This window comes from Polypterus senegalus, chromosome 4, assembly GCF_016835505.1.
Source record: "Polypterus senegalus isolate Bchr_013 chromosome 4, ASM1683550v1, whole genome shotgun sequence".
Classification (NCBI taxonomy): domain Eukaryota; kingdom Metazoa; phylum Chordata; class Cladistia; order Polypteriformes; family Polypteridae; genus Polypterus; species Polypterus senegalus.
In genome coordinates, this window is record NC_053157.1 from 242942599 (window position 1) to 242969606 (window position 27008).

The 27008-nt window shown below is 40.3% G+C and overlaps 2 protein-coding genes across 4 annotated transcripts in view; both read right to left on the reverse strand.

Annotated features, from left to right (window-relative positions):
• Nucleotides 1–25162, reverse strand: LOC120528379 (gastrula zinc finger protein XlCGF7.1-like). The gene is made up of 2 exons (XM_039752537.1): nucleotides 24936–25162; nucleotides 1–1738 (listed from the first exon to the last, which is right to left on the reverse strand). The coding sequence occupies exon 2, from the start codon at nucleotides 1461–1463 to the stop codon at nucleotides 663–665; it is 801 nt and encodes a 266-aa protein (XP_039608471.1). The 5' UTR covers nucleotides 1464–1738; nucleotides 24936–25162; the 3' UTR covers nucleotides 1–662.
• Nucleotides 1–27008, reverse strand: part of LOC120528368 (tigger transposable element-derived protein 1-like) — an 86025-nt gene that overhangs the window by 37915 nt on the left and 21102 nt on the right. For 2 of the 3 annotated variants that reach the window (XR_005633497.1, XM_039752519.1), the window contains exon 2: nucleotides 25242–25480. The exons of the other annotated variant lie outside the window; for it this stretch is intronic. The gene's annotated coding sequence lies outside the window, so the exon portion shown is untranslated. Of the gene's footprint in view, nucleotides 1–25241; nucleotides 25481–27008 lie in introns of those variants that run through there. 3 annotated transcript variants of the gene reach the window in all.

The following is a 27008-nucleotide window of genomic DNA, read 5'->3' on the forward strand; positions in this document are numbered from 1 at the left end:
TTTTTTTTTTTTTTTGGTTGAGGAGCCAATAGGAAGATCATTTCTCATTTCTGGGAAAGGCTTTACTCCAATATGGATCCTTCTGTGGCACCTAATTGTGCATGGACATAAGAATCGTTTGCCACATTCAGAATAGCAATAGGGCTTCTGTCCAGAGTGAATTCTCATGTGATCTTTAGGAGTCCTGCTGTCTTAGAAAAGCTTTGTTTCTTATCTGAATGAATTATTTTATATTTGTGAAGACAACTGTTATATGAGAATTGCATTCCACATTCAGTACAAATGTAACCATTTCTTGCCAGTATGACTTCTATGATTATAAAGAGAATTAAAGGTGTGAGAATTGTTTGTCACATTCCAAGCAATGGTGAGGTGTCTCTCCGGTGTGAAGTCTGATGTGACTTTTTAGGGTGCTTTGTTGTGAGAACTGTATATCACTTTCAGGACAACAATAAGGTTTATCTCCAGTATGAGTGCTGATGTGGCACTGAAGCATGCTTAAATTTCTCAAATTCAGAACAGTAATGCAATTTTTCTTCAGTATGGATTTTTCTCTGGCTTATATAACATTTGCCACATTCAGAACATCAATACTGTATTTTCTGTTTAGTGAGAGTGTGTGTTTACTTGAAAAGAGCTAATGTTTAAAACCTTTTTCCACATTAGGAATAGCATATGGCTTTTTCTTCAATATCAATTTTTGTGTGACTTTGAAAACTGCATTTGTCAGAAAAGTGTTCGGCGCATTCTGAATAGCAATGAGGTTTTTCTCCTGTGTGGATTCTTCTGTGCCTCTGAAGATGGCTTCTCCGTGAGAACGACTTACCACATTCTGAACAGCAATGAGGTTTTTCTCCAGTGTGGCTTCTTATGTGGTTCTGAAGACTGTTTCTCATTGAGAACGACTTGCCACATTCTGGACAACAATGAGGTTTTTCTCCTGTGTGGATTTTTCTGTGCCCCTGAAGATCGCTTCTCCTTGAGAACAACTTACCACATTCTGGACAGCAATGAGTTTTTTCTCCTGTGTGAATTTTTTTGTGCCAATGAATTTCACTTCTCCTTGAGAACGACTTACCACATTCTGGACAGCAATGAGGTTTTTCTCCTGTGTGGATTTGTCTGTGTCTCTGAAGATAGCTTATACATGAGAATGAATTACCACATTCTGTACAGCAATGAGTTTTTTCTCCTGTGTGGACTATTCTGTGCTTTTGAAGATAGCTTCTCCTTGAGAACAACTTACCACATTCTGAACAACAATGTGGTTTTTCTCCTGTGTGGATTCTTCTGTGTCTCTGAAGATACCTTGTCATTGAGAATCGTTTCCCACATTCATTACAGCAATGAGGTTTCTCCTCTCCAGAGTGAATTTCTGTGTGTTTGTTAAGATTCTTGATCTCTGGGAAATGCATGCCATATTCATTACAATAATATGTTTTTTCTCCAGTGTGAATCTTCATGTGCTTATTAAGATCATTTTTGTGTGTGAATTGTTTGCCGCATTCCAGACAACATTTTTGTCCCGTGTGAATTTTGATTTCTTTCTCCACTTGCCGTCGATTATTTTTGATGGCTTCTGTCTGTGTTGCTCCAGCAGCAGGGAGAGAACTGCACTGCAAAAAGGCTGCTGTCTGGTTCTCTGATTCTCTTGCTGATTTCTTCGTACCTTTCTCTTTGTACTGAAGAGAGGACTGACCAAATGAAGGTGGAGAGAAGCTGCCATTCTTCTGTAAATCTGAAATAACACAAACATTTTAACTATTTTGTTCCTGACACCTTTATCCAAGGCGACTTACAACATTTGAGACACAATTGGTTATTTATGAGCCAATCTAAGAAAATAATGCTTTCAGCTTCAAGTTAAATTCATAGTAATATAAATTTCTTTAATAGTCATAGACAATGGTATAGTTTTTCCCCCTATAAGTTTGTATGAGATAGAAATTTCTTGCTATAACTGAGATTCAGTGTGTTAATTAAGTTAGTTGTTGTTTAGAGCTGGTCCCAGTGCACAGGGACTTAAAGACCTATTTTCAACATAGAAATGGGATAGGCATACACTTTTCTGACCGTTCTTAAATGGTTCAGAAACGTTTAGAAGTGATTTTGTAAAGATTACAAATGAAACAATATTTATAAGGTTTGAACAAAACTTTTACAAAGAACTTTTGCTTTTTTTTGCTATATCAATTTTCTTTTTTTGTGTGAACTGTTATTAACATTAGAACACTCTAGACGAGAACAGGCCATTCAGCCCAACAAAGCTCGCCAGTCCTATCCACTTGTTTCCTCCAAGAAAACATCAAGTCGAGTTTTGAAAGTCCCCAACGTCTTACTGTCTACCACACTACTTGGTCTCTTATTCCAAGTGTCGATCGTTCTTTGTGTAAAGAAAAACTTCCTAATGTTTGTGCGAAATTTACCCTTAACAAGTTTCCAACTGTGTCCCCATGTTCTTGATGAACTCATTTTAAAATACAACTCTCGACCCACTGTACTAATTCCCTTCATAATTTTAAACACTTCAATCATGTCACCTCTTAATCTTCTTATGCTTAAGCTGTAAAGGCTCAGCTCTTTTAATCTTTCCTCATAATTCAACCCCTGTAGACCTGGAATCAGCCTAGTCGCTCTTCTCTGGACCTTTTCTAGTGCTGCTATGTCCTTTTTGTAGCCTGGAGACCAAAACTGCACCCAGTACTCCAGATGAGGCCTCACCAGTGTGTTATAAGCCTTGAGCAGAACCTCCTGTGACTTGTACTCCACAGATCGTGCTATATAACCTGACATTCTGTAAGCCTTCTTAATGGCTTCTGAACATTGTCGGGAAGTCGATAGCTTAGAGTCCACTATGACTCCTAAATCCTTCTCATAAGGTGTACTCTCGATTTTCCAACCGCCCATTGTGTATTCAAACCTAACATTTTTACTTCCTATGTGTAATACTTTACATTTACTGACATTAAATTTCATCTGCCACAAATCTGCCCAAGCCTGTATGCTATCCAAGTCCTTCTGTAATGATATAACTGTTTTAGTTTGAATTTTTACTAAAGCTTTTAAAAATGAAGATATTTTGTCGTGGAATTATTTCGGTGTGTCAGGCTTTTGCTGAATCCCTATATGTATGTTAGAGCTGCTTAACTTTGGTAATTTTGGGAAAAACAGAGCTACACTTTTTTGTCAGAAAACTTGCCATCATTTCAAGTGAAGTTACCAGGAGTAATCTGAGTACGGATTCAAAGCCAGAGAATGTGTTTGTGGATCTTACAGATCACTTAAAGAAAATCTCACTACATTCATAATGGCTAACATGGTACAACACCCTAGTACTATAAGCTTAAGAAAGAAATTGAAAGACTTAAAAACATTGGAAAAACCACATGAAGTAGCGCAGCCGTTTGAAATCTTTTGTGAGTTGCGTGGTCAAGCTGAAGAGCTGAATTAAAGAGTAATATCTATGCTAAGTAAAGAAACCATAATTAACAAACTGAAAACAAAATTTGCAGAAAAGTCGAAGAAATGGGACCAATTTAGTGACACTACAGTAACATGGCTGAAAGATACAAAGAGTCTTTAAGCACACTCATCTGATGATCAGTTAGTTAATCAATTCAGAGAGATGCAATTTCGAGAACGAGATCGAACAGAAATTACAGACCTGCAAGCTTTTCAGTTAAAGTGCACACTCGATAAAAAAATGTGGCTCGTCTTCCCAGCTAAGGGCCTCAGCAACATGACTCCCTACAACAGTTGTAATTGAACAATCGACACTCAATACCATCCTACAAAGGCTGAATGAACTTGAGTGTGATAGACAAGAATGATCTGTAACTAATACAGGGGCCCGTTGGCAGACTTACAGACACAATCTCATTGACGTGCTCATACAAAATCAAGTCGAATTTCATAAGGCTGTCACCGAAATGGCCCAAAAAAAGGAATCTCCAGTGCCTGTTCTTCCTGCGCCACATGGTGAAGTACCACATAGACAAGTCCCTTTATTAACAGGCGACCCATTGGCTTACGCAGAGTTTATCACGGTCTTTGATCATACTGTAGGCGAAGTGCTAGAAGACACTCAAGATAAACTAGATTACTTGATTTGATACACAAGAGGTCATATTCAGGAAATGATTAAGGGTTGTGCACGATTGTCACCAAGTCAAGGATATGAAAAGACCAGAAAGCAACTTGAGAGTTACTATGGCAACCAAATATTTATAGTTGATAGATACATGGATAAGGCATTGAAGTGGCCTCAAATAAAGCAAAATGACAGAGAGACCTTGAGAGACTATGCAATCTTTCTTGATAACTGTATGGAAACAAGAAACCAGGATGAATTCAACAGCAATCAAAATATCTGTACTATCGTCACAAAGCTCCCATTCTCCTTACAAGATAAGTGGCGAAATACAGCCTTTAAACTTGAAGGAAGAGAAAACAAAGAGTCAGATATTTACGATCTAACTATCTTTATACAATGACAGGCTAGGATGTTAATGCATCCTGTTTATGGAAAGGCCCCACAAGGTAGCACAGAGAAAAAAAAGAAAGGAGTGACAAGGCTAAGTTTCCGGTGAAGAGTGGCCATAGAGCAGGAAGTGTCTTCCTTAATAATAATAAAATAATAATACATTTTATTAATTTGTAGGTGCCATCCTAAACACTGAAGGACACTGAACAATAGATAAAACACAGATTATGAACAAAACTAAAATACAAAAGTTAAAATCAGACAGAGCAATTGTAATCAAAGAGAAGAAGCAGTCTTAAACAAATGAGTTTTAAGTTTAGATTTGAAAAGTGAAAATGATTCAATATTTCTAAGCTCAGATGGTAGTGTGTTCAAGAGCTGGGGAGCAGAGCAACTGAATTGTGGTAAGACGGATAAAAGGGACAGTCAAGTGGATGGAGGAAGAGGATCTAAGGGTGGATAAATTATGGATATCCATAAGGGAATCAATACTAGAGGAAAGAAAATCCAAGTTAATATTCTTAATATTACGGAAAGACATGAGGCAGTAAAGTTTAGTATTGGAAAGTGCAAGTTTAACATTGAATGAAATAAGAAAATGATCAGTTATGGGGAGTTCATATGCTGTACAATCAAGTAGGGTAACTCCAGATCAGCAAATCAAGTCCAAGATATGTCCTTTGGAATGAGTGGGAACATCAGCGTGCTGCTGGAATATAAAACTCTCAAGGCTGGATGTAAAGTCTCTAGTAATAGGGACATTGATATTATCCATGTGTATATTAAAATACCCCAGAAGTATTATGTTTGATGAAACAGTAGATGTGTGTGTAAGAAAAACAGCAAAGTCGTTCAGAAATTCATTATTTGGTTTAGGGGGCCGGTAAACTGTTGCACTACAAGTATTACTGACGCTATTGAAAAGGGGACTCGAGAAACCTCGGTCAAAAAGACTGTTACTGATGTCTGTGCATTTAAAAAGCTTTGTGTATTTAATAGTGACCAGCATGCTCTTTCTGAATGTAGTAAAATCAAAGATCTGCCGCATAAAGAAAGAATTGACTTTTTAAAATCTAAAGGTTTATGTTTTGGAAATGAATGAAATGTCAGACATGTTCTTCGTAGCACCCAGATATCCTGTACATCAAAAAAGAGGTTGGAGTGACATCTTCAGCTACAGCCAGTGTGGTAACATCTACTGAAGGAGAAGCGGAGACTGGAACTTGTACCTTTACTGGGGCCGGTGAAGAGTGCGCACTGTAGAGTATGTGGTTCATGTTAAGGTAAAATCTAAGAAGAGTGAGAGGTATTTAGAAACATACGTCTTTATAGACCCCGGTAGTACAGTAACACTTTTTACTCAAAAGCTCCAGAGACAGCTACACCTTCACGGGAGAAGAACACAAGTATTCCTTCAAACTATGAGTAACTATGATGATGAATCAAAAGTGATAACCCAATGCTCTGTCTTATCAGATTTGCAAGTCTGTGGTCTCAATGATGATGATGAATATATTGATTGGCCAAAGGTCTATACACAGGTCTTCATTCCAGTGAACAGAGAAAGCACCACAAGAGGATATCGAGAAGTGGGCAGATCTTATCTCGTATTGACTCTGAAGTTGATCTTTTAATAGGAATCAACCATAAGAAGCACATCTGGGTAAAGAAGTAGCGCCAAAAAGATGTGCTGTCATTTTGAATTCTTCTAGGTCTTTCCTTTGATTACCTTCAGACCACCATAAAAAGCACAAGAGATCAGTGTTTTTATCTATGACTTCAACATAGTAGAACATTGACTTAATGTCTGCCATTAATGCTACTGGCTCCTTTCTGAATCTCGTAAGAGAAAGCCTGCATTGCAATGAAGGCAGAGTGTGGTACATCCCACATCATGGTGTGTATCATCCAAAGATAAATACGATTTGAATGGTCTTTGATTGCATAGCCACCTACCAAAGGACTTGACTTAATGAACAAATTATTAAAAGGTTCTGACCTAACACTCTCATTGGCGTCCTTACGAGATTCAGAAAGGAGCCAGTAGCATTAATGGCAGACATTAAGTCAATGTTCTACTATGTTGAAGTCATAGATAAAAACACTGATCTCTTGTGCTTTTTATGGTGGTCTGAAGGTAATCAAAGGAAAGACCTAGAAGAATTCAAAATGACAGCACATCTTTTTGGCGCTACTTCTTTACCCAGATGTGCTTCTTATGGTTAAGCTGAACATTCCAGAGATACATTTCCTGAGGAAGTTGTTAACACCGTACTCAATAGCTTCTATGTAGATGACTGCTTAAAGTCGGTGGCAACAGAAGAACAAGCAATAAAGCTGGCAAAGGACCTCCTCCGGAAGAAGACAGAGCTCTTGAACAAAAGGACTTGGACTTGAGCCACAGTCTCCTTTCCTGGGTGTCCAGTGGTGCACAGAAACGGACAGTTTCAGATTTCACATTGAGTTACAAAATAAGCCCGCTACAAGGTGAGGTATTGTGTCTGTTGTTAGCTCAGTTTATGATCCCCTTGGTTTTCTAGCACCCGCCATACTGCCAGCAAAGCTTCTTCTAAGAGACTTGAGCAAAGAGAAATTTGGGTGGGATGAAGAAGTAGAAGTCAAACCCATTTAGAAATGGAAAAAATGGATGGATGATTTGCAGTTACTTGCAGAATATAAAGTGAACAGATGTGTCAAACCTGCACAGTTTGAAACCATAAAGTCAGCACAAATGCACCATTTAGCAGATGCCAGTGAAGATAGATAAGGCACTGTCACTCACTTTGTCTTAACCAATGAAGAAGGCAAAAAGCATTGTTCATTCCTGATGGGCAAGTCAAGAGTTGCACCATTGAACAAGTCAGGAATCCAAGGTTGGAGCCGACAACAGTCGTTGTTACTGTCAAAATGGACAAAATCCTAAAAGGTGAGCTTCAAATGCCCATACAAGAATCTACATTTTGGACTGACAGCAGCACGGAGCTAAAATACATTTGAAATGAAAGCACTCGATTCAAGACCTTTGTTACCAACAGAATCTCAGTGATCAGAGATCATTCACAACCTTCACAGTGGAGGTACGTCACATCTGCCCTTAATCCGGCTGATTAAGCATCCAGAGGGCTAAGCATAGAAAGCTTTCTCAAAAGCACCTCATGATCACAAGGTCCAAGCATTCCTAATGAAACCCAAATGTGAGTGGCCAGAAAGACCAGGGGCCTCGTGTATAAACGGTGCGTACGCACAGAACTTTTCCACGTTCAAATCGCGATGTATAAAACCTACACTTGGCGTAAAGCCACGCACTTTTCCACGGTTCCTCGTGCCTTGTCGTACGCAAGTTCTCCGCTCGGTTTTGCAAACTGGCGGCACCCAGTGTCAAAGCAATGCTACTGTTCTTGTGTGATTACTCATTATTTTCATGACGCGGCTTTATAAATACACAGAAACTAACCGCATATTGTTTATTAGTGTAATGCATCTGATTGTAATTAACTTGTAACAATATAATGGTCCAGGGAACAGCCATAGTATTCCAAATACCATAACTGCTTTAGCGTTGTTACTCTCACTTCTTCTTCTTCTTCTTCTTCTTCTTTCAGCTCCTCCCGTTAGGAGTTGCCACAGCGGATCATCTTTTTCCATATTACTCTCACTGCACCACTCGGAGTATTTATATCACTGTATCTGAGTGTGAATCACAGCAGCAGCTGATCGGAAAGAGAATTATCGGTATACGGCATTAAGGACACGCTGTCTCTGCCACTGCAAAACGTTTTAAAGCCTTTCCTGTACAGACCTCGCGGTTCAGAAACAGTTTAATCCCAAGAACTTTAAATGCAGCCAATCAAGTGCTCCTTGTAGAACTGTTTGTACTTATAAGTACAATCACCCCACTGTAAACTTGCACTACAGTTATAATATCGCACAACCTGAGCCACTTTATAAAGCGTATTTACATATGATGACGATATCATTTTTAAGGTGAAATGCAGCAAAATATGTTTGTTAAATTATACACATAAAACTTTAACTTCATTTAAATAATCTATATTCTTCACTGGGAGTGTCTTGAAGGATAGAATAATTAAACATGTACTACGAAGATATTTCAATGTTCTTTAAACGTTTTGAAGAATCGGCGCTAAGCTTACAGATGGCTTAACGTCTATTACAGAGCTGATTGTGTGGCGATCGGTTACTTGGGGAAAGAAAAGCAAGGACTCTTGGGCTACGCAATATATATTGAATATAAAACAGAAAGCGAAAATAACAACACAGCTAAAAACGCAGCGACAAATTTCGACAAAAGATAAATGCTTGTCATTAGCACGAGGTTCATGAAACACATGTTTAATAATGTGCTTTAGCTCCTATCATCATGAAAATGACATCACATATACATCTCAGTATTTTAGTTATTCAGAGAGCTGTAATATCACGAATGTAATGGACTCTGTGTCCAGTTGGAGGAAGAGAGCCAGTTTAAGAAGCAAGTAGTGATTCACACACACAGAGCACATATGAGTAGAAGATCAAATACAAAACAAAGCATTTAACGTGCTACTTTAATTACGATGTGATTTGAGAAACTGGTTAATTAAACGATTTTAAGATGAAGTTTATAATGTTCTACTAAATGACAAAATAAACTACGTGATTAAAGTGGAAAATTCGAGATTGAAGTTGACATTTCGTGCTTTTTCCCCACCGTGTGCCTTTTTTCTCTGTACCCTAATAAACTTTCATATGACACTCAGACAGTGGGCTTACAACTCTTCTTTTCACGGCGACTTTGATATGTGACTTCTTTTTATTTCCGCACTGTGCGATTTTGTGAATGTGAGCTTTCAAGTTTCTCCAACACGCTATGTCACTCGATCAACTTCATTTTGTTGATTATACCACGGTTTATTCGAACAAATAATATGTTTTTCCTTTGCCTCCACTTGGTATTCGCTGAAATTCTTATATTTTCCCTCGTGCTTTTCCCATTGTCTTTTCACAGAAGGCTGCACTGAAGGGCGATTTATATTGATTTGCATATTCAAATAGGCGTAATTCTGGGAGGATTTGGAGCGTTACATAATGCACATGCACAAGCGTTAGTTTTCACGCTGATCGGGATTTATGTAGCGGAAGAACGTGGAAGTTGGAGTACGCACAGATTCCTGCATCTGGATTTTTCTGTGCGTAAGCACATTTCGGCTTTTGTGCTTACGCGATGTTATAGTGCGAGTTCTACGCACGGCGTTATACATGAGGCCCCAGATCAACTGAATGATTCACACTTTGAAGATGAGCAAGAAGTTAAAACGTGTGCAGAAAAACATGACAAGAGTAGAGGAGGCGACTGAGCCCATCAACAAACTAATCACCTACTTTTCAGATTGGCATCGCTTGAAGAAAGCAGTTACTTGGCTCCTCAAGTTTAAAGACATACTGCCGCACTTAAAAAATGAAAGAAAAACATTTCAAATAGAAGTCAGTCAGTCAATCTAAAAATAATCCAGAAGAATCGCAAACACTAATCGTAGAGCACACAGAAAGGTATAAATTGACTTTAAAACAAGCCCGATTCCTACAGAACACTTGGCTAAAGCTGAAACAGAATTTATCTGCCTCAGTCAACTGCAAAAATTTACAGATGAATTAAAGGCTTTAAAGAAAAAGATTTGTGTAAAAAAAGAACAGTCAAATCTTCAAACTTGACCCGATAATACAAGATGGGGTACTGAGATTTGGAGGAAGACTCAAAGAAGCTGCAATGCCCAAAGAAGCTGAACATCTTGCAATTCTTCACAAACATTCACACATCTCTTCTCTCATATTGCAGCACATTCACAAACAAATCAGATATTGTGGGCACAACTATACACTCTCAGTTACCCCAGAAAAACTGGATACCTCAAGCAAACAGCTATAAGAAAAATCATTTCAAAGTGCACAACGTGCAGAAGATTCAATGCGAAAGCAGGTGAGCAAAAAATGGCAGATTTGCCAAAAGATTTCCCAGCACCTGGCCAACCACCATTCACCAATGTCAGAGTTGATTATTTTGGTCCCTTTCAAGTCAAAAGAGTACAAAGTCTGGTCAAGAGGTACAGGGTAATCTTCACTTGTCTAACAACCAGAGCTGCCCACATAGAGACTGCACTCAGCTCAGACTCTGATTCTTGTATCCAGGCCATTCACCGATTCACTTGCAGAGGAGAACAAGTTAAAATCATCCGCAGAGATAATGGAACAAACTTGGTTGCAGCAGAAAGAGAGCTACAAGAAGCTATTAAAAATTTTGACCAAGAAAAAATATCAGCAATGCTATGATGAAGAAAGAAATCAAATGGATTTTCAATCCACCATCAGCCTCTAACCAAGGTGGAGTGTGACAGAAACAAATCAGAAGCATAAGAAAGATTCTAAACTCAACACTAAACCAAAAGACACTCTATGATGAAAGTCTCCAAATAGTGACGTGTGAAGTGGAATCAATTATCAATAACAGACCCCTCACAAAAACATCAGATGACCCAAATGACTTGGAGCCACTCACACTCAATCACTTGAATTACTGAAGACACAACCTGACATGCCTCCTGGGCTCTACTCTACAAACAACCAGTACACTCAAAGACGCTGGAAGCAAATTCAGTACATTTGTTTTGGACAAGATGGTCTAAAACGTATCTACCAATACTTCAAGAATGTCAAAAATAGCTAACAGCAAGAAGAAATTTTGAACCGGGGACGTTGTTTTAATTGTAGATGATGTTGCACCCCACAATTCCAAGGTAATGGGCCGAGTCATCAAGACAATGGTAGATGCCAAAGGTGCAGTCAGATGTGTTTGTAGGGACCTATGATTTCCATAACGCAGAAAACATGGACGGACTCATAGAATTAACGCATTCAAACGGATTTCAGATTTAAAACCAGAAATGTGCAGAATTTAGAGACTGAAGTGGTGACTGTTACAAAATTTCCCAATAAATTAAATGATTGAATACACGGTACTTCAGTTATTCAGATACTATTTTGTAGTTTGTTGTTTTTTAAGCAAACACAATTCTTTGTTGAAATTCAGTCGCATCTCTATCTGTGTGCATCTTTCCAGTATGTTTTCTCGTTAAAGACACGTGAATTAGCTAGCTCCATGAGACAAAAATGTCAAAACCAGCAGAATCAGATACCAGAACTACATAGAAAAACTACTAAGAAAAACAAACTTAACTGCAAAACTGAGGGCACAACAATATCCCCGCGTCAAATCTAAAACTCACCTCAAGAACAAGGAGAAATTAAGATCAATAGGTGTTCAGCTTCAGGTAACAACAGAGGAAATAAAATCGTCAGATGCAAGATGCCAGCTTGTGGTGGATTTTGTGGCCTTGTGTGTGGAGTTGGAAATACCGCTTAAAAAAAATGACGAAGATGCGTCCTTTCTTTATTAAGCATTGTAAACAGGGAGGCACGCTGCCAGAAACTGAGAGCAGTCTTTGTTAAACTCATTGGCCCGTGTCTTTGAACAACATCTGGAGGATGTTCTTCAAAAGACTCATGGCAAGAAAATTCATGTTGTATTTGATGACAGCACAGATAACTGAGAGAAACCGCGTTCTCAACATAGTGATAGGCGAGTAAACATTTGGCTGTATGGTGATTATTTTAGGTAGGCAGTACTAATTGTATGGGATGTATTTACTGTGAATCATGTAACCAATTAAATGATATTTAACTGGTATTAACAGTCTTTCCCGTAGAAAAATGTTATTAGTGAATGGCACTGGTTGTTAACGGGTTTCCTTTAAAAAATTAACAACGATGTTTCTGATTTAATAAACATTTTCCCTGGCGGTGATGAGGCACGCGACCTCCACATTTGACTCTTCCATTATCTCTCTTTCTTTTGTTCTGTTTAATTCCTGGATTGAGTGTCTTCCAGACAAGTTTGCTTTTGCTTTGTAATTAATTATTTTAACATATGCCTCAGATGTACAGCTTTTTAAGCTCCAGGGGTCTCATGCAGAACACCATGCATAGAATTCACACTATAACATGACGTAAGCAACAAAAGCGGAAATGTGTGTATGCACAAAAAAATCCAGATGCATAAATCTGAGTGAACGCCAACTTCCACGTTCTTCCACTTTATAAATCCTGGTTAATGTGCCTGCTGCCCCACCCCAACTTCATGCAAACCAATATAAATAGCCCTTAAGCTCAACCTTCTGTGAAAGACAGTGGCAAAAGCACGAGGGAAAATCGAAGAATTTCAGCGGATACCAAGTGGAGGCAAGGAAAAATGTACTATTTGTTGGTTTAAAAAGTGGTATAAACAACAAAAGGAAGTTGATCGAGTGACAGAGTGTCGGAGAAACTTGAAAGCTCAAGTTCAAAGTCACACAGTGCCGGAAATAAAAAAAGAAGTTGTCAGATATCAAAGTCAGTGTGAAAAGGAGAGTTGTAGCCCACCGTTTGAGTGTCATATGAAAGCTTATCACGGTACAGAAAAAAAAAAAATAGGCACACAGTGGGGAAAAAAAGCACGAAATGTCAACTTTAATCTTGAAATTTCCACTTTAATCACATAGTTTATTTTGTCTTTAAAGTAGATCATCATAAGCTTCATCGTTAAATTGTTTAAATTACTAGTTTCTCAAATTCCATCGTAACTAAAGTAGCACATTAAAAGCTTTGTTTTGTATTTGATCTTCTATGTGCTGTGTGTGTGTGTGAATCACTACATGCTTTTTAAACGGGCTTTCTCTTCCTCTGACAAGACACAGAATCCATTACACTCAAAATATTACAGCTCTCTGAATAATTAAAATACCGAGATGTACACTTGATATAATTTTCAGAGGAGTTAAAGCACGTTATTAAACATGGGAACACTGTGGCACAGTGATTGTTCCTGCATCACACAAGATGCTTGTTGTGCCGTGTGCTACCTTCGGATGAGAAGTGTTGGTGCACAGCCATTATAAAATCTCTCCAGAGATGTTCAATCGGATTCAAGTCTGGGCTCTGGCTGGACCACTCAAGGACATTCACAGAGTTGTCCTGAAGCCACTCCTTTGATATCTTGGCTGTGTGCTTAGGGTTGTTGTCCTGCTGAAAGATGAACCGTCGCCCCAGTCTGAGGTCAAGAGCGCTCTGGAGCAGGTTTTCATCCAGGATGTCTCTGTACATTGCTGCAGTCATCTTTCCCTTTATCCTGACTAGTCTCCCAGTCCCTGCCGCTGAAAAACATCCCCACAGAATGATGCTGCCACCACCATGCTTCACTGTAGGGATGGTATTGGCCTGGTGATGAGCGGTGCCTGGTTTCCTCCAACTGTGACGCCTGGCATTCACACTAAACAGTTCAATCTTTGTCTCATCAGACCAGAGAATTTTGTTTCTCATGGTCTGAGAGTCCTTCAGGTGCCTTTTGGCAAACTTCAGGCGGGCTGCCATGTGCCTATTACTAAGGAGTGTCTTCCATCTGGCCACTCTACCATACAGGTCTGATTGGTGGATTTCTGAAGAGATGTGTGTCCTTCTGGAAGGTTCTCCTCTCTTCACAGAGGACCTCTGGAACTCTGACAGAGTGACCATTGGGTTCTTGGTCACCTCCCTGACTAAGGCCCTTCTCCCCCGATCGCTCAGTTTAGATGGCCGGCCAGCTCTAGGAAGAGTCCTGGTGATTTCGAACTTCTTCTACTTACAGATGATGGAGGCCACTGTGCTCATTGGGACCTTCAAAGCACCAGAAATTTTTCTGTAACTTTCCCCAGATTTGTGCCTCGAGACAATCCTGTCTCGGAGGTCTACAGACAATTCCTTTGACTTCATGCTTGGTTTGTGCTCTGACATGGACTGTCAACTGTGGGACCTTATATAGACAGGCGTGTGCCTTTCCAAATCATGTCCAATCAACTGAATTTACCACAAGTGGACTCCAATTAAGCTGCAGAAACATCTCAAGGATGATCAGGGGAAACAGGATGCACCTGAGCTCAATTTTGAGCTTCATGGCAAAGACTGTGAATACTTATGTACACATGCTTTCTCAATTTTTTTATTTTTAATGAATTTGCAAAAATCTCAAGTAAACTTTTTTCACGTTGTCATTATGGGGTGTCGTGTGTAGAATTCTGAGGAAAAAATGAATTTAATCCATTCTGGAAAAAGGCTGTAACATAACAAAATGTGGAAAAAGTGATGCGCTATGAATACTTTCTGGATGCACTGTAGTAGCAGGAACAATCCATGAATGGAGTCCTCATATGTTTATTTATTAACAATATAGATTATTTAAATGAAGTTAAAGTTTATCTATGTAATATAATAAACATATTGTGTTGCATTTGATCTTAAAATAATATTGTCATCATATGTAAATACACGCTTTATAAAGTGGCTCAGGTTGTGCAATATTACAACTGTATTGCAAGTTTACAGTGAGGGAATTGTACTCATAAGTCCAAACAGTTCTATAAGGAGCACTTGATAGACTGACTTAGTGTGTTTATAGTTCTTGGGATGAAACGGTTTCTGAACAGTGAGGAAAGGCTCTGAAGCATTTGCCGTGCGAGAGCAGTTCAAAAGGCAGCGTGTGCTTGATGCTGTATCCTGATAATTCTCTTTCCAATCAGCTGCTGATCTGTGAATCACACTCAGATACAGCCATATAAAATAATCTGAGTGGTGCAGTAAGAGTAATATGGAAAAAGATGATCTGCTGTGGCAACCCTAACAAAAGCAGCTGTAAGAAGAAGAAGAAGGTGCAGTGAGAGTAACAATGCTAAAGCAGCTATGCTATTTAGAATAGTTTGACCATTCTGCTTCCATAAGAGATGCCCCTTCAGTCTCAGCCTTTAAATCTCGGCTGAAGACTCACTACTTCAGTTTAGCATATCCTGACTAGAGCTGCTGATTAACTGTACATACTGCATCTCTGTTGTTAGTCATTAGCACTAAAACATAAGTAACATGATTGTTATATTTGAATACTAACCCTCACCTATTCTGTTTCTTTTCTCGGTACCCAAATGTGGCAATTGGTGCCACGGCCCACTTGCCAAGTTGTTTGCCTGCCTATGGTAAAGTCATCCCTGATGGAGGATCACAGGAATCATGGGAAAGAGGGTCCTTTCATCGAGCAACGCTTTCAGCCGTGGCATGGCCAAATGGGGAGGCAGCTAGATGGATGAGGTCTCCAGGACTCTAAAAATATCCAAACCTAATTATGTCATATCATCTACTGTTAAACCGTACTTCTAAAATTCTTATTATTATGCTGTCTTAAGGAATTGTTCTGTTCTGTGTATTGTATTGTATTGACCCCCTACTTTTGACACCCACTGCACGCCCAACCTACCTGGGAAAGGGGTCTCTCTTTGAACTGCCTTTCCCGAGGTTTCTTCCATTTTTCCCTAAAAGGTTTTTTTTGGGAGTTTTTCCTTGTCTTCTCAGAGAGTCAAGGCTGGGGAGCTGCCTGTGTGATTTTGGGCTATACAAAAATAAACTGTATTGTATTGTATTGTATATTGTTACTGGTTAATTACAATCAGATGCCTTAAACTAATAACAATATGCAGTTAGTTTCAGTCTATATGATAAAGCCACATCAGGGATGTGGATCTAAACATGAAAGGGTAACCACACAGGAACAGTAGCACTGCTTTGATGCTGGGTGCCACCAGGTTGCAAAACCAAGTGGAGAACTTGCGTATGCCAGGGTTGGAGTTACATGAAAATGTGCGTGGCTTAATGCCAAGTTTATGTTTTATACATCGCGGTGTGAGTGTGGAAACGTTTGTATGCAACATTTTTGTGCATATGCACCACTTATACATGAGGCCCAGATGTAATGATGTACGTTTTCAATCTGTAAACATTTAAGGTTTAAGAATCATGAGTAATAAATTTCCATAATTACAATTTCAGGCCCTGAAGAACAGGACTTTCTGGTTATCTTTATGGGGAGTTGTAATGTCTCCACCTTTTCACAGGCTGCAGCACTTCAGTTCCTTCATAACAACCAGCTGAATCTTCATGACATTTGAGCAGAGCTGATAGACAATGCACCATACTGTCTGAAAGCAGACCAGGACGCCTTCAAAGGGGTTACGCCTAACAGGGTGTCATGGCATCAGTTTTGTGGGAGAGACCTGGCAGCACTAGAAATACTGTAGTAAGGCTGCATCACTAGTGATGTAGAAAAGTCTGCTTTCTTCTAGAAGCCTGCCACTGACCGCCCGTGGCAGTAAACACCAGAAGGAATAGCTATTTTGAATCAGTAGGGTACCTCGCTGAACATATTCACCTCTACAAAGAGTTCTTTCTGGTCGAGAACACATCAGCTCAGGCTGTAACAAATAACCCAGACTCTAAAAGTGAAGTTCATCTCAGAAGGATGAGTCAAACTAAATGGCTCTTACAGTTCTGGAGGGCACATGCTGTCCTATTGCAGTCTCAGCACACAACATCATGGAGGATCTAGGCTCCTACCTGATGAATGGAACTGCAAAATAAGGTTCGGTTGGGCTAGTATGCCGTGTCATTATTATTTGTTTTATCGTAGCTGTTGCTAGTTACTGTATTAAAAAAAACACATAATAACCCAAAAAATCTGAATCAAGGAAAAGTAAAAACGGTGAGAACTGATAAATCAAAAAAAACAAAAACGGAATTTGTGAAAAAATAAAACTGACACCATAGGGCCCTAAGTTTGTATGCAGACCAAAACCTGCACACTGGAGCGACCTGTGAATAAACTGAGCCTGCTATAAGAAACAGCCAATGTTTGAAATTAGAAATGTTTAAATGTTTACCTGCAGTGCTGTTGCTAGTGATTTGAAAGCCACAGTTAACGTAAAAGTAAAATTAGACGTCTCATATTGAGGTATAGTATAGTAACGGTCTGTGCTCCTGCATAGCCAATGAGGGGCCGGAAATGTAAGAGCCAATCTTAGAAAGTAATGCTTCAAGTTAAATTCATATTAGTGTCTGCTTGGTCACAGCCGTAGACAATGCGATAGTCTTTACTGCCTGTAAGTTAATAACAGATAGAACTTTCTTGCTATAACTGAGATTCAGTGTGATAATTGAGTCAGTTGATGTTTAAACAAGTCCAAGTGCATGGGGACTAAAAAGACAACATAGAAATGGGACAGGCATGTAGTTTTCTGACTGTTCATAAATGGTTCAGAAACGTTTAGAAGTGATTTTGTAAGCATTAGAAATGAAACAAGATTTAAGCTTTGAACACCACTTTTCCTAATAAGAACTTTTTTTTTTGTTATATCAATTTTCTACTTGTTTAAGTTAGAAGTTTTACTAAAGCTTTCAAAAATGAAGATATTTTGTCTGTGAAATCATTTGGACAAGTCATGCTTTTGCTGAATCCCATTTTGTATGTTAGAGCAGCTGAACTTTGGAAATTTTGGGAAAAACGTAGCAAAAGGTTACATTTCTCTTGTTTTTCCACCTGGAGCACAGACAGGTCACGCGACTTGCTCGTGGTCACATGGTGTCAATAGCTGAATTTGAACCTGCAACTTCAGGGTTTGATGTCCAAATTCCTAACCACTACCCTCCTTTTAAAATAAATGACACAGCACAAGTAAAGTGGTGGCACACTGGTTGGAGTTTCTTCCTCACACTGAGGTGCCATTTATGGTCTGGCCACTCCGTGTGTGGTCTTTACATGTTCTGCTGCTGTCTGTTCAACTTCTCCAACTTCCTCTCATATGTGAAAGACAGGCCTGATCTGATCAATTAATCACATGTCAAAATCAGCCAATTTTCACTCCAAAAGACTTGACTGATGATCAGCAAATTAGCGGATCTTAACATCTGATCTTGAATGATAAAAACTTACAGAGCCGTTTAATTATAATGGCAGGGTATTCATACAGGCATCTGTCATAAGACAGGTTACAGTAAGCTGGACAAGGACAACTTCTTTATTTAGCATGCATCCGTTAGACACAGGAAAGCAGACTTTTCCTTCTTTGATATGTACACAGAGTGGCGCGCTGATTGACTACCCTCATCACGAAAGCTGTGTAGACATAGTGCAAACGTGTGAGTACGAGCTGAGTGACGTATTCCATTCCACAAAGAATCATTTTCAGCACTTTCTGTAAAGAGTGAGTAAAGATTTTTGCATTTCAAGTTCTTTCTTTATGGAAGGGTGCCTTTTTTCGCCAGGGAGGCGAGCTACTTTTTCGTGGGCCACCCTGTATAAGATGACATGCTTAGATGCTGTTTCATAAGTAACAGGAAGGGAGGAAAATGAATATTAAAAGCCGACTGAAACGGGAACGATCCTCTGCATTGCAAAGTAGAACCCATGTCCTGACTCATCTGTGACAGAACAAAGACTGATTGATTGAACTATTCCTGTCTTCTGCAGGGGTTACTTTCACACAAGACAAAGTTCAATTTCTAATTCAATTCTTTATTGTCATGTGTACAAGTACCATGTACAGTGAAATGCTTGCTTGCATGTGCCCCTGCAGACAGGGAACATAGTTTTTTTATGTCTGACACACAATAAGTAAATGAATATAATAAGTAGAGACAGTGGCAGAAGTATACAGTACTGTATGTACAGGCAGCATTAGAGGTGACATAAGGTTACTGATTGTTCATGACTCTGACTGTAGTTAAGTAGAAACTGTTTCTGAACCTGGAGGTGCTCGTCCGAATGGACTCTGGTCACTTCCCAGGTGGGAGGAGGGTGAAAAGTGACAGTGCAGGGTGGCTGGGGTCCCACCTGATACAGTTCACTTTCCTGAGACAGCGTGTAGTGTGGGTGTCATGGATTACAGGGAGCTGTGTGCCCGTGATCTACTGTGATGTGTTCACCACATGCTGTAGAGCGCTGCATTCCTGAACTGCTGTACCAGGATGTGATGCATCCCGTCAGGATGAATTCCACAGTACACCTGTAGAATCTGCACAGGTTTGTGGGGACATTCGGGCTTTACTCAGTCTCCTGAGGAAGTAGAGGCATTGTTGGGCTTTCTTGACTACTGCCACAGTGTGACTTGACCATTAACGGTCATCAGTGAGGGTGACTCCGAAGAACCTAAAGCTGCTGACCTGCTCCACAGCCTCACCTCCGATATAGATGGGCCTGTGCTCTGTTGCCTGTTTGCGGAAATCCACAATCATCTCCTTAGTGTTGCTAACGTTGAGGGCGACGTTGTCTTGACACCATTCTGCCTGGTGTCTGACCTTCTTCCTGTAGGCCGTCCTCGCTGATCATACCTATTAGAGTGGTATCGTCAGCAAACTTGAGATGGTGTTAGAGCTGTACTTAGCTACGCAGTCATGGGTGTAGAGAGAGTAAAGCAGGGGGCTCAGCACACTGCCCTGTAGAGTGCCAGTGTTGATGGTGATGATGGAGGAGGTTTTTCCACCAATATGCACTTGCTGAGGTCTGCAGGTGAGGAAGTCCAGTACCCAGTTGTGCACTGAAGAGCTAAGCCCCAGATCCAGAAGTTCAGCAGTGAGCTGGGATGGAATGATGGTGTTAAATGCAGAGCTGTAGTCCACAAACAGCAGTTTGGCATAACAGTTCTTGTTCTCCAGATGAGACAGGGTGGTGTGAAGTGTTAAGGAGATGGCATCCTCCGTGGACCTTTTGCAATGGTAAGCAAACTGGAGGGGTCCAGTCTGTCAGGAATGATACCCTTGATGTGTTCTAGCACCAGCCTCTCAAAGCACTTCATAGCTATGGAAGTAAGTGCTACTGGGTGGTAATCATTAAGGCAGTTGACTTTTTTTTCTTTGGGACAGGAATGATAGCTGTGTGCTTGAAGCAGGTGGTGACAGATGAAACTCTCAGAGATGTGTTAAAAATATCCTTAAAGACAGCAGCTAGCTGGTCACAACATGTTTTTAAAATGCAATCTGAGACTCCGGGTGCTTTGACGATGCAGAGTCGGGAAAAAGTCTTCCTCACGTCATCCTCAGAGAGCCTCAGGCTGGAATCTTGCGGCGCAGTGGATGGGGCAGTTGCATGGGCCTGACCGTGTTAGTGAGCTTGAAGCAAGCGAAAAACACGTTTAACTCATCCAGAAGTGAAGTGGTGGTAGCTGTGGCCGTGTGTGTCTGGGGTTTGTAGTCTGTGATCAGCTGAATAACCTCCCACATCCGACGAGCCTCTGCTGTGCTGTTAAACTGAGAGTCCAGTTTGTGGGCATACTGGGGCTTTGCGTATTTAATGGCTTTTCAGAGATCATACCTGCTCTTTTTGTATGCCTCTGTATATCCGGAGTGGAACGCACTGCTGTGCTCATGGATCCGCCTGCGTACTTCAGCACACATCCAGGGCTTCTGGTTGGGAAATATGTGGACAGACTTTGTGGGTGCACAGTCATCCACACATTTCCCGATGAAGCCTGTGACAACTGCGGCATACTTGTCCTAATTTTCAGAGGACTCTTTGAAAATATCCCAATCCAAAGATTCAAAGCAGTCCCTAAGTTTCTCCTCCGCTTCCGGGGTCCAACAGTGCACCTCTCGCAAGACCGGCTCTGTGCGCTTTAACTGCTGCTTGTAAACAGGGAGGAGCAGTACAGAGCAGTGGTCTGACTGCCTGAGGTTTGGCCTCGGGAGAGAGCGATACGCGTTTTTGTGTGCAGTGTAGCAATGGTCCAACGTATTAGCACTCCTGATGGGACAGGTGCTTGTTGGTAGCATTTGGGGTAAACAGACCTGGGGCCTCATGTATAAACGGTGCGTATGCACAGAAATGTTGCGTAAGAACTTTTCCACGTTCAAATCGCGATGTATAAAACCTACACTTGGCGTAAAGCCACGTACTTTTCCACGGTACCTCATACCTTGTCGTACGCAAGTTCTCCACTCGGTTTTGCAAACTGGCGGCACCCAGCGTCAAAGCAGTGCTACTGTTCCTGTGAGGTTACACCTTATTTTCCTGACGCGGCTTTATAAATACACTGAAACTAACCGCATATTGTTTATTAGTGTAACGCATCTGATTGTAATTAACTTGAAACAATATAATGGTCCAGGGAACAGCCATAGTATTCCAAATACCATAACTGCTTTAGCGTTTTTACTCTCACTTCTTCTTTCAGCTGCTCCCGTTAGGAGTTGCCACAGCGGATCATCTTTTTCCATATTACTCTCACTGCACCACTCGGAGTATTTATATCACTGTATCTGAGTGTGAATCACAGCAGCAGCTGATCGGAAAGAGAATTATCGGTATACAGTTTCATGGACACGCTGTCTCAGCCACTGCAAAACGTTTTGAAGCCTTTCTTGTACGGACCTCGCGGTTCAGAAACAGTTTCATCCCAAGAACTTTAAATGCACTCAATCAATTGCTCCTTGTAGAACTGTTTGTACTTATAAGTACAATCACCACACTGTAAACTTGCACTACAGTTATAATATTACACAACCTGAGCCACTTTATAAAGCGCGTATTTACATATAGTGACAATATCATTTTTAAGGTGAAATATAAAACAGAAAGAGAAAATAACACAACTAAAAACGCAGCAACAAATTTCGGCAAAAGTTAAATGCTTGTGTCTTGAGCACGAGGCGGCTATGCAGTGTCTGCAACGGATGTGGCCATCCACCGTGCATAAGCTACCTTACTGACATTGGCGGGCGAAGGAGCCACCGATTCTTCCTCTGCCCAGTGCCACCACAAGCCCAGAGCCGCCCCTGATTGTACTGCTGCAATAAATTATTTCATCGAAGTGAAACCCATGTTTAATAACGTGCTTTAACTCCTATCATCATGAAAATGATATCACGTATACATCTCAGTATTTTAGTTATTCAGAGAGCTGTAATATCACGAATGTAATGGATTCTGTGTCCAGTTGGAGGAAGAGAGCCGGTTTAAGAAGCAAGTAGTGATTCACACACACAGAGCACATAGAAGATCAAATACAAAACAAAGCATTTAACGTGCTACTTTAATTACGATGTGATTTGAGAAACTGGTTAATTAAACGATTTTAAAATGAAGTTTATGATGTTCTACTTTAATGACAAAATAAACTGCGTGATTAAAGTGGAAATGTCGAGATTGAAGTTGACATTTCGTGCTTTTTCCCCACTGTGTGCCTTTTTTTCTCTGTACCCTAATAAGCTGTCATGTGACACTCAGACGGTGGGCTTACAACTCTTCTTTTCACGGCGACTTTGATATGTGACTTCTTTTTTATTTCCGGCTCTGTGCGATTTTGTGAACGTGAGCTTTCAAGTTTCTCCAACAGATGTAAACAGCCACAATGTATAAAGTTCCAGCATTACCAAAATACAGAAACACGTCCTCACCAGTCTAACAGTTTTATTGCCTTCCTACAAGAGATAACAAATTGGTGGTTTGTAATATATGTGTAGTACTAGGTTGTTGTAATATATGTGCAAAAAGAAGTCAGTCATGGAGGATTCTCTGCTAACACTTTCAACAATACAAACCTTATTCAGCATCTGAGAAGTCAACACAAAAGGGACTGGTGTGAAGAACGAGCTGTTCAAAGACTGAGGTGACCAGCAAGCTTTGTCTAGCTCAGTCGTCTACTCTCACTCGGCCTCCAATAATGGCAGCACTTGGAAAACTCAACCTTATAATACTGACAGCAAGAACGCCAAAGACTTATTGTGACAGCAAAAAACAGTGGAATTCGTAAGTCTGGACAACCAGCCACTTTCAGTTCTAGAAGATGTCACCTTCTAGATCATTTAGATCCACGATTCCATCTGCCAGTGAGTGTTTGTTGACTGATTTATTTGTATAATTAATTAAAAAGACATTAGCTATTTTGAATAAAATCCCTTTTATTAGCCTTTCAGTGAATGTGGAGGTAGAGGGGAGGAAAGGGAAGCAGAGTTTTAGTGAGCTGGTACATGAATATAAATCGTTATCAAGTGGACGTCGATTAGTTAGAAATTGTAATTAGCCCTCTTATTGGCTTGTTGGGTAGAATGGTACGAGCCTAGTTTTTAGACCTAAATAAAATAATACTAATTATGCATAATACGCATTGACTGCAAATAGTCACTATACAGTTATGCATTCTGTAACAGATATCATTATCATAATGCTTTTTTCTCCTCAAATTAAACAATGGCACAAGGACATGTATTTCACAGACGATTACAAATCACAAAACACAAACTGCACAGTGCCGGTGTCTCGACCACAAAGATACACAGAGTGACAGACTACAGCTGAGAGATCCAAAAAAACTCCCCAAAAAACAGAACTGCAGAATGTATGTATAAATTGTCAATAAAGATAAAAACGATATTCGAGTCAGCAGCATCAGAGATGAATCTTTATCTCTGTGAACCTCGTACTACAAGAGATGCTCGACCACTGGAATTCTGAAGGACAAATAAAAGTCAACGTCCTATCTGGGCTCTCCTTATACGAGGAGGACAGCGAAAGTCTGTACAGTATGGCAGCACACGTTGTGGATGACCAATCTCTACGCAATAATATGTCTGAATTTGGGTTTTCTCTTCTTAATTGTAATGTATGTGATGATATTTACATCCAGTAGAACCTAATCTGGTCTTAAAATAAACATACAAATATATCTGCCTGTGTTATGGGGCATAGCTGCTTTATTGTTCAGGTGTCATGGGTCAAATTCTGCCCACAACTGTTCTACAGAGGGGCTCTGAATGGCATTTCTGGTTATTCTGGTTCTTCCCCTCTTCTACAAAAACATGCAGGAGAAGTGGAGTGGTGACTCTAAATTGACCCGATGTGACTGTGGGAGACGGAAAAGCCCAAGATCACCTCCAAGTGAAGATTTCACACCACTGCCAACTTGTCCAGGCCATGCTGCCCCAGCAAGTTCAGGCTGAGAACACAAGGTGCTGAAAGAAGACCCTGAGACCCCCTGAATGTCATCATGGCTCGCACAGGTAGCTCGTCACCCTTAACGTCAATTAACGTCAAAGTGCACGAGATTACCATTAGAAAGACGAGGCACATATTATGTGAGCACTGGCTTGAACAAATTCACTCTTATTTAGTGTACAGGGGTGAGGATTTTATTATTACTTATTTCTTTCTTTTTGTGGAAATTTCTACCTTAACTGCAACAGAATTTAAGAAATATACATGTCTAACAAAATATGACTTTGATATTTTCATTGAACGTAATGTGATGCTGGCCTAACATATGTCAGAGCTTCAGTCAGATCTTCATGATGTTCAAGTTATGCACTCAACACATTAGATTTTTTCTTATTCACTCAAGTTATTCTAATTTATCATTTATTAGGTAACCTATTGATTGTTATCATGCACCTCAGCAGGTGGTCTTTATGCAAGTTAAATTAACCGCATTTGCAACTCCCATTTCAATTATCTAAAAAAATCACAGCACCCACGGTTCGAATTAATCAGTGCTCTCTTTCTTTAATATTTAATCACATTACTCACTTATTCCAACACTCCCAGGTGACTCTTCTCCTTCTCTCTCATTTCCCTCGGTGATTTTCTCTGCAGACTCCGATAACTCTGTTTTCAGCTCTTCAGAATTGTCCTGCGTAGCCAGTCGTCCCGTATTAGTGGACCAGGGCTGTAAACTGAATGGAGATTCTTCACAGGCATCTGGCTTGAAAATATCCTCAGTTTCATGCTTTTGAAGTTCAAGACCAACAGAGAAATCATTCAAATCCTCAGCTTTAATGGCAGCAGTCACCCCCTTGCACTCCTCCTCCACTTTAAATACTGAAATTCTTTCTTCGTGATCCTCCAGCTTCACACACACATCCTCCCGTGTGAGCCACGCACAGTCCTCTTCTTTAATGTCCACCATTCTTTCAACCACACCATCTTCTTTGGCAGAGGCCATGCTCTGTGGGAAACTCTTCTCTCTCTTTAAGTGTCTGCCCTTCTCTTCTCAGATTCACTTCTCACTTGGACAGCCCTGAGCTGGAGGCCATTAGACACTTCACTGTATGGCCAAGTGAAATGGGAAAGCCCTGTGAAAATAAAAGTGTAGAATTAACTTCATAAAGTCAGTAAAATAATGAGCACACTTCAGACAAACCCTCCATGAGGTTTGGGTCAAAGACACATTTCTCTTGATTTCCTCCTCTGTCTCACGGTTTAAAATTACAAATCAAACAATTCAGATGTGATCAAAGTGCATTGCAGACCTTCATTAAAGGTGATTTGCATACATTTCAGTCCCAGCATATAGATATGACAACACGTTATCTACACGGCACTATCATGTTTGGACACAGCACTGGCAGGTCTATTAAAGACGTCATATTTAGGACTTTGTTGGCTATAAACTGACATTAATGTCAAACAGCTAGTGACTCTTGAATTAACCAGCTCTGCTCATTACTGTGTGAACATCTCAGATAAAGAAATAAAAACGATGAGCACTGTGAACATGAAATTCTAAGAGTCTCAGAAAACAGGAGTACAGGAGAGAAGTAAAAGGCTTTGTTAAACCTTCACCTCCAGTGTGGACCTGCTTCACTGTACCGATTACACAAACTGCTTCACTGCTCAGGAATCAAAATCATTTTCCTTACTTAAATAAATTGTTGAGAATTGTGAGACTCGCCTGAAATATGGCAAACCCAAACTCGGAGCAGCTGCTAGTTTGCCGCTAACCTATGAATACAATGAAACTGCGGCTATAGAAAAACATTAACATCAAACAGGAGGACGGGGTCTTCACATCATTGACACCTTCATACATTTCAGTGCAGGAAGTGTTGTAAAGACAGAGACCATCAGAAATTGTGAAACAATTTGTTCATTCCTTCACAATTAAGTGGACATGGAGCTCCTCAGAAACTACTTAGTGATAATGGTGGGGAATAAGAGAGATGGCAGAGAATTTTAACATTAAAACAAAGACCACTGCTGCATACAGTCCCTGGAGTAATGGACTACCTGAGAGACACAATCAGACACTCACAGAAATTATACAGAAAGTGATAAAGAATACTGGATGTGACTGGTTAGTGCCAGATTAGCGCCACGGGGCACTACTTGTAAAGAATACCATGCACAATATTTATGGGTACAGCTCATATCACCCGGTGTTTGGCCGAAATCCAAACCTTCCTTGTGTTCTCGTGGACAGACCACCCGCCCTAGAAGGCACCACTAGGAGTGTATCAGTGGAGCACATATTCCAGCGCTGAACACTCCAAGAAGAGCATTTAATGAAGCCAAATGTGTTCAGACCGAATACGGAGAGACAGGATAATTCTGAAAATCTGAGACAAAGTGGATGACAAAAGAGTGGACTGTGCAGAATGGAAGGGACCTGCAGAGGTCAATGGACAGGGTGGATTTGTGAAATGTGTCAGACGTGGAGGTGCTCTTGGAAGGGCCCACCATTCTAGACCACGTAAAGTCAACGGTAAAGGTGACAATCGACAGACCATCAGCAGTGAGAGAGATGAAGAGAGATATTAATCTTACATTACATCAGATAATGAAGACAATGGAGATGAGAAGGAGACTCTAAACTCTTCAGTC

Bases quoted from the DNA above. Each gene is read 5' to 3' on its own strand.
- LOC120528379 (XM_039752537.1), bottom strand. From the start codon at position 1,463: ATGAAGATTCACACTGGAGAAAAAACATATTATTGTAATGAATATGGC.